This window comes from Palaemon carinicauda, chromosome 8, assembly GCF_036898095.1.
Source record: "Palaemon carinicauda isolate YSFRI2023 chromosome 8, ASM3689809v2, whole genome shotgun sequence".
Taxonomy (NCBI): Eukaryota; Metazoa; Arthropoda; class Malacostraca; order Decapoda; family Palaemonidae; genus Palaemon; species Palaemon carinicauda.
Window position 1 is genome coordinate 159636365 of NC_090732.1, and position 13439 is coordinate 159649803.

General features: G+C 45.4%; 1 protein-coding gene across 2 annotated transcripts in view; it reads left to right on the plus strand.

Moving 5' to 3' along the window:
• Nucleotides 1-2443: 2443 nt before the first annotated feature.
• The window catches only part of LOC137646059 (lysophospholipid acyltransferase 6-like), a 99575-nt gene continuing 88579 nt past the window's right edge, over nt 2444-13439 (plus strand). The window contains exon 1 of one of the 2 annotated variants that reach the window (XM_068379214.1): nt 2444-2623. In XM_068379214.1, coding sequence (XP_068235315.1) covers nt 2531-2623 — 93 coding nt within the window. In that variant the 5' untranslated portion in view covers nt 2444-2530. The remainder of the gene's footprint in view (nt 2624-13439) is intronic. The other variant, XM_068379215.1, reaches the window with a different exon arrangement.

The window sequence follows — 13439 nt, forward strand, 5'->3', positions numbered from 1 at the left end:
ATATATATATATATATATATATATATATATATATATATATATATATATATATATATGTGTGTGTGTGTGTGTGTGTGTGTGTGTGTGTGTGTGTGTGTGTGTGTGTGTGTGTGTGTATATATATATATATATATATATATATATATATATATATATATATATATATATATATATATATATATATATATATATACATATACATATATGAGTCATGGTATGACAATGAAACAGTCGCCAATAGATTCAGAAGATTTGAGAACAAAGACCTCAGGAGGATATTGGGAGTTAAATGGCAGGGCAGGATTAGAAATGAAACTGTAAGAGAAATTACTCGAGTGCCATTTGTGGATGAGATCATGTTGAGAGATAGATGGAGATGGTTTGGGCATGCTCTTCGTACTCCCCAAGAGAGATTAATTCACCAAACGTTCAGCTGGGCTCCACAAGCAACTAGAAGAGTTGGAACACCCAGGCCTACATGGCTGAGGACTATGAGGAGCGAAGTAGGAGATGAATGGAGAGGTATTCAAATAAAAGCTCAAGGTAGAGACGACTGGTGGAATCTAACCGAGGCCCTTTGTGTCAATAGGCGTAGGAGATGATATATATATATATATATATATATATATATATATATATATATATATATATATATATATATATATATATATATATATATATATATATATATATATATATATATATATATATATATATATATATATATGTGTGTGTGTGTGTGTGTGTGTGTGTGTGTGTGTGCGCACACGTGTTGTTTATGGTACAGTATATGAAAACAACAACATTTACTATTAATGCTTATTCAATAAACTTTAATTTGATTATATCACCCCCAATGCGTTTGATTCTATGAATGGCCTCTTTGAATAAAACTACATTGACTAACGGTAGGCAAAATTCATCCTTATGCGAGGATTCATTTGTTAACTTACACATAAATCATTTTACATTTTCATCCAGTCAAGTGTGTGCATTATTTGTCTTTAAATGGTAAATAAATGATAGAACGCTTTCCCATGCCTGATCTGTAAACACGACTTCAGTGGAGGGTTGGATTTAAACCCAAAACAAGTAAACAAGTAAGTAAACATTTATTCAAAACGCTTGAGCGGTGCTGAAAAAGACAAGATCACAAGATCCTTAGGCCCTGAAACTCACTGCGTTCATGTATAAGCTGTTACTAAGAGATTTTTTTTAATCTATTTCGCTGATTTTTATGTTAACGTGCAATATTTATAATAGCTGTAATGAATAAAAGTAGTTTCATTTTAGATATTCACATAGCTTACAATATAATTACCATTCTTCATCGATGTAGTTAAAATTTAAACTTTAAGACGAAATCAATATATTAAAAAGAACATCATATAACAGCAGCTTAATTGTTTTGATTGGTGGTAAATATACAAAAAGAATACAAGAAGTAGATGTAATTGTATTGTTTTATAAGACAATAACAAATTCATTCCCAACATCGCATTATCATTCGCCAACACGTTTTTTTTTTCCGTCGGTGATGTCATATGCCAGTGTCGAGTTACTAGTTCAAGGACAAGTTTGTATTCATAGAAGTTATATTAGTCATATCATTGATGCTTGAAAATTAATTCAGTACGTGAAAATTAAATAATTGAAACTCAGAATTGTGATGTCAGATACTGTCATAAACTTTACTGTTACGAATATCACAGGGAAAAAAAAACAACAGAAAATCAGTGTCGTTTGTTTTTAAAGTCCAATTACAATTTAATTTATTTCTAACGTGTTTTGTCTTTTTTCCATCATTTCAAGTGCATATAAAGTCTTGAATGTGTCTAATTAGCTTATGATTATTTTATCTAACATTCTCGAGCAGATAACGAGTTTCCATACAATTTATCAGGTTTCGCTAACTTTAAGTAATAGAAAGAACGTTCAAAAGAGTATTGAAGGAGTAGTCTTTCAATTACAATATTTCCTTTAACTTCGGCTAACATTCACCATTGAGAAGTAGGAAGTATATACTTACTTTAGCGAACGTCTTTTGTTGTAGGGAACGACTTAGTAAAAGTTTGTGAAATGCAGTCACAGACGCAGAATGCCGAGTGATTGCGATGCTCCCCGAGGAGCCGAGGAGCAGGGTTGCCAGATATGGGGATTTATCCCCTAGATTTGGAGACTTATCCCTACATTTGGGAATTTATCCTTAGGTGTGGGGATTTTGGATGACTGGTGACTATATTCCAAACATGTATCTATGAAGAAGAAACAGATAAGTAAACCTTTATATTGTTACAATTAGTTTATTTATAATTACATGAAGTATAGCGAGTATTTTTTGGGATTTTTTGTATTAGAAGAAAATATATTTCCGGAAATGGGGATTTTTTATCAAGAGTTTTAGGGAATTTTACAATAACCCACCTGGCAACACTGCCGAGGAGTCCGAGATTGACTTTGTAATCATCAGTGGTGTTGAGATCGTGCTAGGAAGTGAACGTGTGGGAGTCTCTTCCACCAACCCATCGCTATGGAGTCTACAAGCTCCCACTGGGAGGAATTTTATTTGGGTTCAAGACAGTTTCAGTGCATTGCTGATACTTTGGGAATGCCCATTGACCAGGTGAGCCGTGGGATTGTCCTCTGTAGGATGTTTTTGTCCCAACTCTTGTTTTAAAAGCTGAAGAACAACTATAATTGGAAGGAGGTTAAGGCCGTCGACATGCATTCAATCTCGCTTACAGGCGACAGTATTTGACAGCAACTAAGCAATTTACTCTCCAACTGGAACTTTCATAGATGAACGAGAGTATGATTGCATTGAGTCATGATTTAGTTGTCTAGCTAGTAAATTTTCAAGAAGCGTAAATGCATTTACCCTTACGCAAGTTCAGCTAACCCGAATAATAAAGACCAAGGGCTCTCTATTGTTCAGGAGTTACCTTAGGTAAGAACGCAAATAGCATGCCCATTGGTAAGGACAAATCCTCTCTTACATCATCCATATTTACTCAGGAGAAGGATACCGCCTTCCCTAACCTAAATTTGAGATCAGCGTCGTAGCAGACATGAATCCTGCTACTGGCGCTTTGTCCCTGGTGGGGGTGGAATTCCTCCTCTTTTAATCAGTTATTACCAAACTACTGTTAGGTTGCTTGTAGAAGCCCCCAATTGCCCCATCTTTTGCTCCTCAATTATCCAGCTTGTTAGTTTTGCACTATTTGAAACTTTTATTTAATTTATTTATAACTTTTTAAATTTTTTTTTATAATTTTGTAATTGACATTTGAACGTTAATTTTCGGTAAATATGATACTTTGATTCTTAGCCAAATATATGAACCATATATTTTTCCTACTCACTGTCTTGTGTTTTATGCATTTATGACCTTGATTATTGGGGCAAACCACCCGTTCATGAGTTTTTGGACCCCCTTATATAAAGACAATTATGGGGGACCCCAGTGGGAAACCCTGGTTTTTTTGGTGGGGAAATGTAATAAACGAGTGATTTGCACCATTATTAATGGTCAAAAATGCAAAATAAGCACAAGATAACCAGTTGGAAAAATATATGGTTCATGTAAATGGCTGAAAACAGGCCAATATGTGATTATTTAACACTTTTGAGATTTGTAAAAGGGTACAGAACTTACCAAACCCACCTAACCTAACCTAGTAGTTCCCAGGTCACAACCCCTAGTCCAGGGGGTAACCGGAGGACCGACCCAGGCGGAGGGTTGTCCCACAATCTCTGGTAAAACTGACCCAGAGTGGTTTGGGGGACTGACCCACAATGTTTATTTATACTATAGTGCATTTGTTATTAAAGTTATTTGATTAAATATAATAACATATGGATTCCATAGAACATTAACACTTATGTTGTAATAACTTTTAACAGTCATTGGTAAATTTTGTATATTTGCAGGTAGAACCTTGGATAGGGGTTGTGACCTGGGAAAGGGGTCTGGGGGCTTGCCCCCAGCTAGGGGTTGTGACCTGGGAAGGGGATCTGGGGGCTTGCCCCCAGCTAGGGGTTGTGACCTGGGAAGGGGGTCCAAGGGCTTGCCCCAGGCTTGGGGTTGTGACCTGGGAACTTCTAGGTTAGGTAAGGTGGGTTTGTTAGGTTCTGTACCCTTTTTTTATTACATATTCATACCCTATAAACACAAAATATTTGATATAAAACAGTAAATAAAATATCAATGAAATATTAAACTCTTCCTTAATAAAATCATGTAATAATACCAAAGAATTAGCTTTAGAAAAGAAAATAAACATTGTGGGTTAGTTCTCCAAACCACTCTGGGTGTCGGATTTACCAGAGATTTTGGGATAATCCTCCGTGTTGGTCAGTCCTCCGGTATTCCCGGGGTGGGGGGGGGGGCCAGATGCATATGAGTTATGTTCAGTAATTGTATCAGGAGCCACAGGTTGAGAAAAGCCTTCATCATCCGCTCTCATTTAAATAAAAGGGTTGATGACAGACCCAATTCCACACTAAACAAATAACACTCCTGCTTGTATTGTATGCGTTACACACGGATTACTAATTTTCAGAAACATTTAATTGCTGTCAAGGATTTCTAATACAGAACTGTGCTGTTGTCCATACATTCTTGACATCATCCACATTTCATCCCAGTCTTTTCTATGATAATCTTTATTTTCAGTTCATTTATGTCCTTATAGCCTTTTCCCTTGGAATTTGAACATTGGAATTCCTTATTTGTTCCTACATGAATACAAACCATCGTCCTTTACTGCAGGAGGCTTAGAAAATGCAAAAGTTGGAATGTGGCATTTGAAATTTTAATGAATCAGTGGGCAGATGACCCCCCCCCCCCCCCCCATCGCATCGACTCGCTGGCAATACACTTAGATCTCAGCTGTAAAATAGTCGAGGCGGCTTTTTCCACTCCTGATACTCCTCTCACTGACTCCTCTCCTTTGGCTTCCTCTGAGGTCCAGTCGTGTAGGAATCTGTATCCCCTAGTGAAATGGCAGGACCATCTCCTCAGGGTCAGCCCTCTTTTCAGAGGTCTGACGCTCTGCGTATGCTTTGGCCCTCCTTAAGTATATAAGGTACCCCTTCATAGGATAAGCTGTTGCAGTTTCTTGCTTTCAGACACCCGTCAGGGGTCATATCCCAGCCAGCATCTACCTAGGACCCTCTCAGTCCCTCACCCTCCCGCTCTTTTAGACGATGAGCTTGCTATACTAGCACTTCACCGTATCATCAGTCTTATCTTAGACCGTCACCTTCCACTCGACGTCAAGAATAGCAATAATGTGGCAGCTTTCAAGAAAAACCTGAAGACTTATCTTTTTAGAAAGTGTTATAATAGTGACCTGAAAACTATTAAGCCTGAATATAAATGCTAGCGAAATAACTGATAACGATACAGAGCAAAATATTAACTGGAAAGAAATTATTTTTTCACACACCAAGGCCCGCCTGAACAGACCTTTAGTGTTTGGTGGAGGGCGAGAAATAAACCCCTAAAAGTAAAGTAAGTAGTAAGTATGTGCTTCCAGGGAAGCCTTGCCTGTGTCTATTCTTGCAGCTCAGATTCCTACCTCTTATACCTTGTGCCCTCTCTAGCGCCTCGCCTGTCCTGCCCCTTGCAGGCATAAAACATCACCTTCTTGCTTTGCTAGATGGTCTTCTCCAGGGAGCTGTCTCTGCTCGCCATGCTCATCATGAATGATCATCTTCTAGACGTGCTTTGAGACACTCACTATTGCCTTGTTAACCTACCAATCACTAGGATTCATTTAATCAGTCCTCACCTGTCAGAAGTGTTCCTGCAAGCCCCTCACCTGGACGTTCATCGCCTCATCGCTCACACCAGGTGTCCTCCAAGCGCTCGTTTCCTCACTTCCTTTGGGCAAGTAAATCGCTTCTAGGATTTCACCACCTTTTCAACGCTTGCGAGGTTCAAGGGGTCTTATAATCTATCCTTGCTAGTTGAAAGTTATCGTCATCAGTCAGTGTATGCTCCTTTAAGGTGCTCATTAGATTGTTGCGAACAGGTGTTTCTCTCCAGTAGAGCTAAGTCAGGGTGAAGGAGACCCCTCTAATCCTGCTTTTCCTGACAAGTCATCAAAGCCACACGCTGAGCAAGCGGAATATGTACCTGCGAGGCGCTCCAGACACCCGTCAGAGGCTCGGCCTAGTCTCTCCAGAAATAACTGACTGCATACTTCCACAAGGCATTCATCAAGTAAGACTTCCCCACAGGTACCTCTGCCTTCAGAGAAAGAGTAGCAGCCACTTTCCCAAGGAAGTTTAGGTGCCCCAAACACTTGCACTAATTTCAAATTCCAGTTTAAAAGTCTTAAAGGTTTAAAGGCTACTCATGAATGGCAGAGGCAAGGGACAGTGACATTGCCTTATCAAGGAGGACAATACCCTTGAGACTGACCATATATACATATGATCAGGGCCCAAGCCCCCTCCACCCATGATAGGACCATCTCACAAGGATGGTGAGGTTGCAGTGACCAAAGGAACTAACGAGTTTGAGTGTGACTTGAACCCCAGTCTAGCATTTACCAGTGAGGGACGTTACCACATCGGCCACAACTACCGGAACTCAAGGAATTACTTTCAGTTTTTCTTGGGAACGAGAAAGTTTTTGTTTCCAGTTCTCTGTTTTTTTACTTTCCATATCACCCCAAGTGTTCACGATGGTGTTCCTACTGTGTCCAACTTGGGTTCACGTAATGGAGTAAGACTTCTCTGATTCCTCTACAATTGACTGTTGTTAGCAGTGTCAGAGTCCCATTATATAGAAGCTTTTTTTTCCCTGATAATCCTCGCCAGAAGAGTGTCTCTCAGATGTGCATTTACTATAGAAATGTTTGTTCTGTAACTGGAATACAAACCACGCTATTTAATAGGGGTATTACTTTCGGCGTAGATGAAATGACAAGCCATTAATTTTTAACGAGGGTTTACTACCCACACCGTTAGTTAGCGGGGGTAGGGGAGGGTAGCTAGCTACCCCCCCCCCCCTCACACCTGTGCTTGAGCTCACTTTGCTCTAGGCTCGGATGGTAGTCAGACGTGTCCGCCTTCATCCTCGCCATTATTTGGCAGCCATTTAATGCATTTTTGCTTTTTCTTTTCTAATTTTGTTTGTGAAGTTGGCCTCTGCGAATATGCGCACCTGCCCTGGGTTTCCCGACCGCCCCTGTGGAACATTCAGGTCAGCAGTCGTGACCGATCCTCATGCCCTTTGCCCTTCCTGTAGGGGCCAACGGTGTGATAGCAATAACAAGTGTAGGGAGTGGTTTGCCTCCCAGTGGGAGAAGTTTTCGTGACGACGGAAGAAGTAGTCCAAACGGGATATTTCTCCTTCGAAGGTTTCTTTGAAAGGAGAAAAACCCAAGGCCTCTTCTTCTGTTGCCCAAACCTCCTCCGAAGCTCCCACTCGATTGGTCTCTTTCGAGAGACCGTCAAGTGGTAGCGTAGACCGATGTACTGTTTACCAAACTCGGGGCTCGAGAGATGACGTTGCTTCCCCTAGGGAAGCAGCTCCACCTCTCCCCCCTGGGGGAGGATATATCACTAATCCCCCTTTTTCAGCTTTGGTCCTCCTTGAGGCTTGAGGGTTCGCCCTCCAAGGAGGTTTTACTTGACTACATCCAATTGGGTGCCGCTGTCAAGCAATCGCCGTCACCGACAGAGGTTGATCCTCTGTCTCTTGTCGACGTTGTGGTGTCAGAGGTATCCAATGCGGTATCACCCATCACCTCTGCCTCTTCAAACCCTACGGTAGCTGACGGCTTAGTTTCCCCCTTTTCTGTTCATCCAACGAGGGAGAAACTAAGTCCAATAGTCTCTCCTGCTAGTGTTTCTTTCCCTCGGGGTAGTTCACTTACAGAGACTCCTCTTTGGAGGACTGCAGAAGGTCAGCTCGCTGACCCTACGGCCCCCAGAGAGCGCATTCGTCGCAAGGCTCGCCTTCCTCTTTGCCAGAGAGGCCTTCCTTCACCTGTGGTTAGGAGGCGCCTCTTAGGTTCAACATCTTCGATGCAGTCCCCCGCAGAGGAGCCTAGACATCGATCACCGATCACTGTTCCTACTATGGTGCTGGACCTTTTTGCAGATCGTTCGCGATCTCCTTCGGTGGAAGGTCGTCCTTTTAAAGGACACGCTGACCTTCCACCTGACAGACCTTCCGTCACCGTTCTTATATAAACCTAATAAGGTTTCATCTGAACACGCTAAGGCGCGCCAACCAGATACGCGCTATGCGCCAACGAAACCTGACGAGCGCGCTATAGTAGCTCGTCAGGCCCTGTCAACAAACCCTAACATAGGGCATCAAGGGCGTATGCGCCAACAAGCACATACGTCGCAACAGGAGCGCAGCTCTTCTACGCACTATGCACACACTCTTGCACATACGTGCCCACGTTCTCCTGTGCGCCAGGCCTTGCCTGAGCCTAAGCATACGCGCCCATGCCCAGCTGCGCGCCAGGCCTTGCCTGAGCCTAAGCATACGCGCCCATGCCCAGTTGCGCGCCAGGCCTTGCCTGAGCCTAAGCATACGCGCCCATGCCCAGCTGCGCGCCAGGCCTTGCCTGAGCCTAAGCATACGCGCCCATGCCCAGCTGCGCGCCAGGCCTTGCCTGAGCCTAAGCATACGCGCCCATGCCCAGCTGCGCGCCAACCCTCACCTTCGCGCTGTTAACCTCCTGCGCGCCAGCGCTCTCCCATGTGCCAGCGCGTTCAGCAGTTATTTCTCCTGCGCACCCACGATCTACTGATCTGGGAGCTACTGGGAAGTCAACGAGAGTGACTTCTCCCACGTTCCAGCTCTCTCCATCGCCCGCACGCATCCGCGAGGATACGCGCGCACTCGCCCATCCTCTCCTACGGATTTGTGCCCACATTCTGTTGCGCACCCAAGAGCAGCACAGACTGCGACTGCGCGCGCTAGGGGTCTTCTCCTGCGCACGCGCTCCCTACGACTAGTACAGGCACGTGCGAACTCTCACCTGCGCACTCTACGCCTTGATCCTGCTCGTCCGCGGGCGCAAATACTCTTACGCGCGCATTTGCGCGCCAACAGTCACCCGCACGCGCTTCTGTGCGCCATCAGTTTCCTGTGCGCGAGCGTCAATATCCTCCCGTGCGCGAGACTGCTGAACTACGAACGGCAAGGTCGCCCTCGCCTCATTCCCTTCCCCACAATCGCATACCAGTGCGCATTGTGGGAGAAGGGAAACTTCTAAAGAGGTCTAGGATCCCAAAGCCTTTCCAGGTGAACCCAGCAATGATGAGAACTCCTCCCAGGGATCCTTCAATTCTTGTCCCTTCAAGGGGTATGTCTGACAGCGCGTCTGTCAGCTAACAGCCCTGGTTCGGTGCACTAATCAGAGCTGTAACGCAGGCGTTCAAGCCTGTCTTCTCTGAATTGGGGCACAGATCCTTGGCTGCTTCTACCCCTTTGAAGAGAAAAAGAGGAGTTCCGGACGCGGTAACTTCTCCAAGGGCAAAACTGACTCCACGCAATCTTTCGAGGCAGGTTCCTACTTTCCCCCAGACTATCTCTCCTTCCCCTTCGGATGAAGATTTCCTGTCCTTGGGAATCACGCGAGGAGAGACTTTCCCCCATCGCACCAATGAGGGAAACCTCTCCTCGTGCTAAGATGTCTTCTCAGGTGGGGACTGAAAGGAACATGCCATCCTCGTCAATGTTGAAGTCCTACATCCTTCCCAGGAAGGAATCTAAGGACTCTAAAACATTACTGAAGTCCTCTACTAGGACTAGGATGGAGCCAGCTAGCCACTCGGAGAACGTCCGCGACTCTCTCGAAGAAGAGCCTTTGGGGACAGGAATCTTCGCTGTAAGTCCTACATCAGGAGGAGACCAGCAAGAGTCAGAACATGCGTTTTGGCAAGTTCTGACTCTAATGAGGGCTCTCAACGGGTTTTCCGACCGAGAGATCCCTCCTCGAGAGGGCAAGGACACGGTCTTGGACCGTGTCTTTGGTACTCAGAAACCCTCCAAGACCAGTGCAGCACTGCCCTGGTCTCAGGGGGTTAAGAGTACCAGGGACAAGATCTCTCTACAGCTCTCCGAGATGTCCTCCTCCAACCGTTCCAGTGCCACCAACAAGCTCCTTCCACCTCCTCGAATACAGCAGAGGAGGTACTTTGAGATCCTTAAGGAGCCTTGTTTAGCTCTTACCAGGGGAGTCCCTCTTGAGAGACACTCCAACCGGCAGGTCTCATTCTCGGCAACCGAGATCCTTAACCAGGAGAGTTGTAAAGTGTGCTGTGCAAGCCACTTCGTGGCTCGACATCTGGTTGGGGACCTTAGGTATCCCAATACGTTCTGAGGATTTCTTCAAAGAACGTACCAAGAAAGCTATGGAGACTTTTCTTCTCTCAGGTACTCGCAGGATCGAGTTTTTGGCCCACCAAGTCTCGAACTTGTGGGCAAATACCATTCTGAAATGTCGGGATGCTGTAGCTGAGAGATTCCATCAGAAGGTCCCTAGCAACGAGATCAATAGGCTCAGACATTCTTCTCTAGAAGAATCCATCTTGTTTGAGCCTATGGATGTGGAACATGCCGCTGAGAGGTGGAAGAAGTCTCATCAAGACTCCCTCCTTCATAGGGCTTTAACATCTAAGCCCTATAAGCCTCCAGCCCCACAGCAGTCCCGTCCAGTCAAGACCGCTAAAAGGACAACAGCAGCGAAGACCGTGGTGTCTAAGCTCTTTCCTTTCAAAGGAAGGAAAGACAAAAAGTCCTCCAGAGGAGGCAAGAATCCTAGAGGGAGCAGCTGAGGCTGCAAACGCTAGGATAGGCAGTCCCCCTGCATATCCACCAGTGGGGGGATGCCTACAAAGTTGCTCAAACAGGTGGAAGCAACTCGGGGCCGATTCCTGGACAATCTCTGTGATCAGTCTAGGATATCGCGTCCCGTTCATAAGATCTCACCTCCCCTAACGACGAATCCAGTGTCATTGAGCTCCCTTGCCATGGGATTGGCAAGGGGGCAAGCCCTTCGGGCAGAAGTCGAGACCCTGTTGAAGGGCGCTCTCCAAGAGGTCCTCAATGAATCTCCAGGCTTCTTCAGTCGACTCGTTCTTGTAAAGAAGGCATCTGGAGGCTGGAGACCAGTCATCGACCTCTCAGCTCTGAACAAGTTTGTCAAACAAACTCCGTTCAGCATGGAGACGGCGGACACGGTCAGACTAGCAGTAAGACCGCAAGACTTCATGTGCACACTGAACCTAAAGGACGCGTACTTCCAGATTCCAGTCCATCCGTCTTCAAGGAAGTACTTAAGATTCAGCCTAGAGAACAGAAAGTACCAGTTCAAGGTGCTGTTCTTTGGTCTCTCCACAGCACCACAAGTTTTCACCAGAGTGTTCACCCTAATATCATCTTGGGCACACAGGTTTGGTATCCGTCTCCTCCGTTATTTAGATGACTGGTTAATCCTAGCAGTCTCGGAGTCATCCCTTCTTCAACACCGAGACAAACTTCTGAGACTTTGCCAAGATCTGGGGATCATGGTAAATCTCGAGAAGTTCTCACTGCTTCCCACTCAAAGACTGGTATACCTAGGCATGATTATAGACACCAATCTCCACAAAGCCTTCCCATCAGACGACAGGATAGCAAGGCTGAGGAAGGTCGGAAGACCTTTTCTGAGACGAGAAGAACTTCCAGCCCAATCGTGGTTACGTCTCCTCGGGCATCTTTCATCGCTGGCCTGTCTAGCTCCCAACGGTTGCCTCAGGATGAGATCCCTCCAGTGGCGACTCAAGTCCCGGTGGAATCAAGGGTACGATTCCCCGGACATCCAGATCCCCACAGGACCTGCGGAACTGACTTAACTCCAGTGGTGGGTGGCAGACGAGAACTTACGAAAGGGCGTGGATCTTCTCGTCCTTCCCCCCCGGATTTGATGCTGTTTTCGGACGCTTCAAAAACAGGGTGGGGGGCCCACGTGCTACACCACACGACCTCAGGCCTCTGGTCAGAGTCAGAAAAGTACCTCCATATAAATCTCCTAGATATGAAGGCCGTCTTTCTGGCCCTTCAACAGTTCCAACAGTACCTGGCAAGTCACTCTGTGTGGGGATGAGCGACAACACCACAGTAGTGGCCTACATCAACAAACAACGAGGTACTTTTTCGCAGCAACTATCCCATCTAGCAGTAGAGATACTGAGATGGGCCGAAGTCCACTCGATACAACTATCAGCATGCTTCATTCCGGGCAAAAGGAATGTGCTCGCCGACAATCTGAGCAGAGCTTCTAAGATAGTGAGTACCGAGTGGTCTTTGGATCATCTAGTAGCCAACAAAGTCCTGACTTTGTGGGGTTTGCCGACTGTGGATCTTTTCGCAACGGCCCTGAACTTCAGGCTCCTGCTGTACCGTTCCCCAGTCCCAGACCCCAAGGCTCTCTGGCAAGATGCTTTCCAACAATGGTGGGACAACATCGACGTTTACGCCTTTCCCCCGTTCTGTCTGATGAGGAGGGTACTCAACAAGACCAGAACATCAGTCAATCTTTCAATGACCCTTATAGCTGCCCGATGGCATCACGCGGAATGGTTCCCGGACCTTCTGCAACTCCTAACGGAGCTACTAAGAGAACTCCCTCCACGACACAATCTACTCAAACAACCACATGCCAACATCTTCCACAAAGCCGTAGGTTCACTACGACTTCACGCCTGGAGACTATCCAGCATCTCCTCTCTGAGAGAGAATTTTCGCAATAAGTTGCTGTCAGGATGTCTGGACACCTGCGAAAGTCTTCGGCAGCAGTCTACCAGGCAAAGTGGAAAGTCTTCTGTGGTTGGTGTCATGGAAGGGGTATCTCTCCACTCGATGCCACTATTCCAACAATAGCGAAGTTCCTCGTGTATTTACAGGAGGAAATGCGCCTTTCATTCTCGGCAGTGAAAGGCTATCGCTCAGCCTTAAGTCTTGCCTTCAGGCTCAAAGGAATGGACATTTTTTCTTCGCTGGAACTTTCTCTACTCATACGAAGTTATGAACTTACCTGCCCTCAGTCGGAAGTGAGACCTCCTCCATGGAACGTGGTTTGAGTTCTCAGGTCTCTTAAGAGACCTCCCTTCGTACCGTTACGCCAGGCTTCAGATCGCCACCTGACTTGGAAGACGGTGTTCCTACTTGCTTTGGCCTCGGCCAAACGAGTTGGCAAACTTCATGGTCTCTCGTATGACATCGCCTATTCAAGGGGATGGGGGGAGGTAATGTTCAGATTTGTCCCTGAGTTTTGCTATCTGTTTAACGATCTCAATTACAAAAAAAATAAGCCATTCGCCTCTATTTATATCCCATTTTTTAATACTCTATAGTCCTGTTGTTATTGCATATTTTGTGCATTCTTACATTACTTACATTAATTAATTCTTAAGGGGTG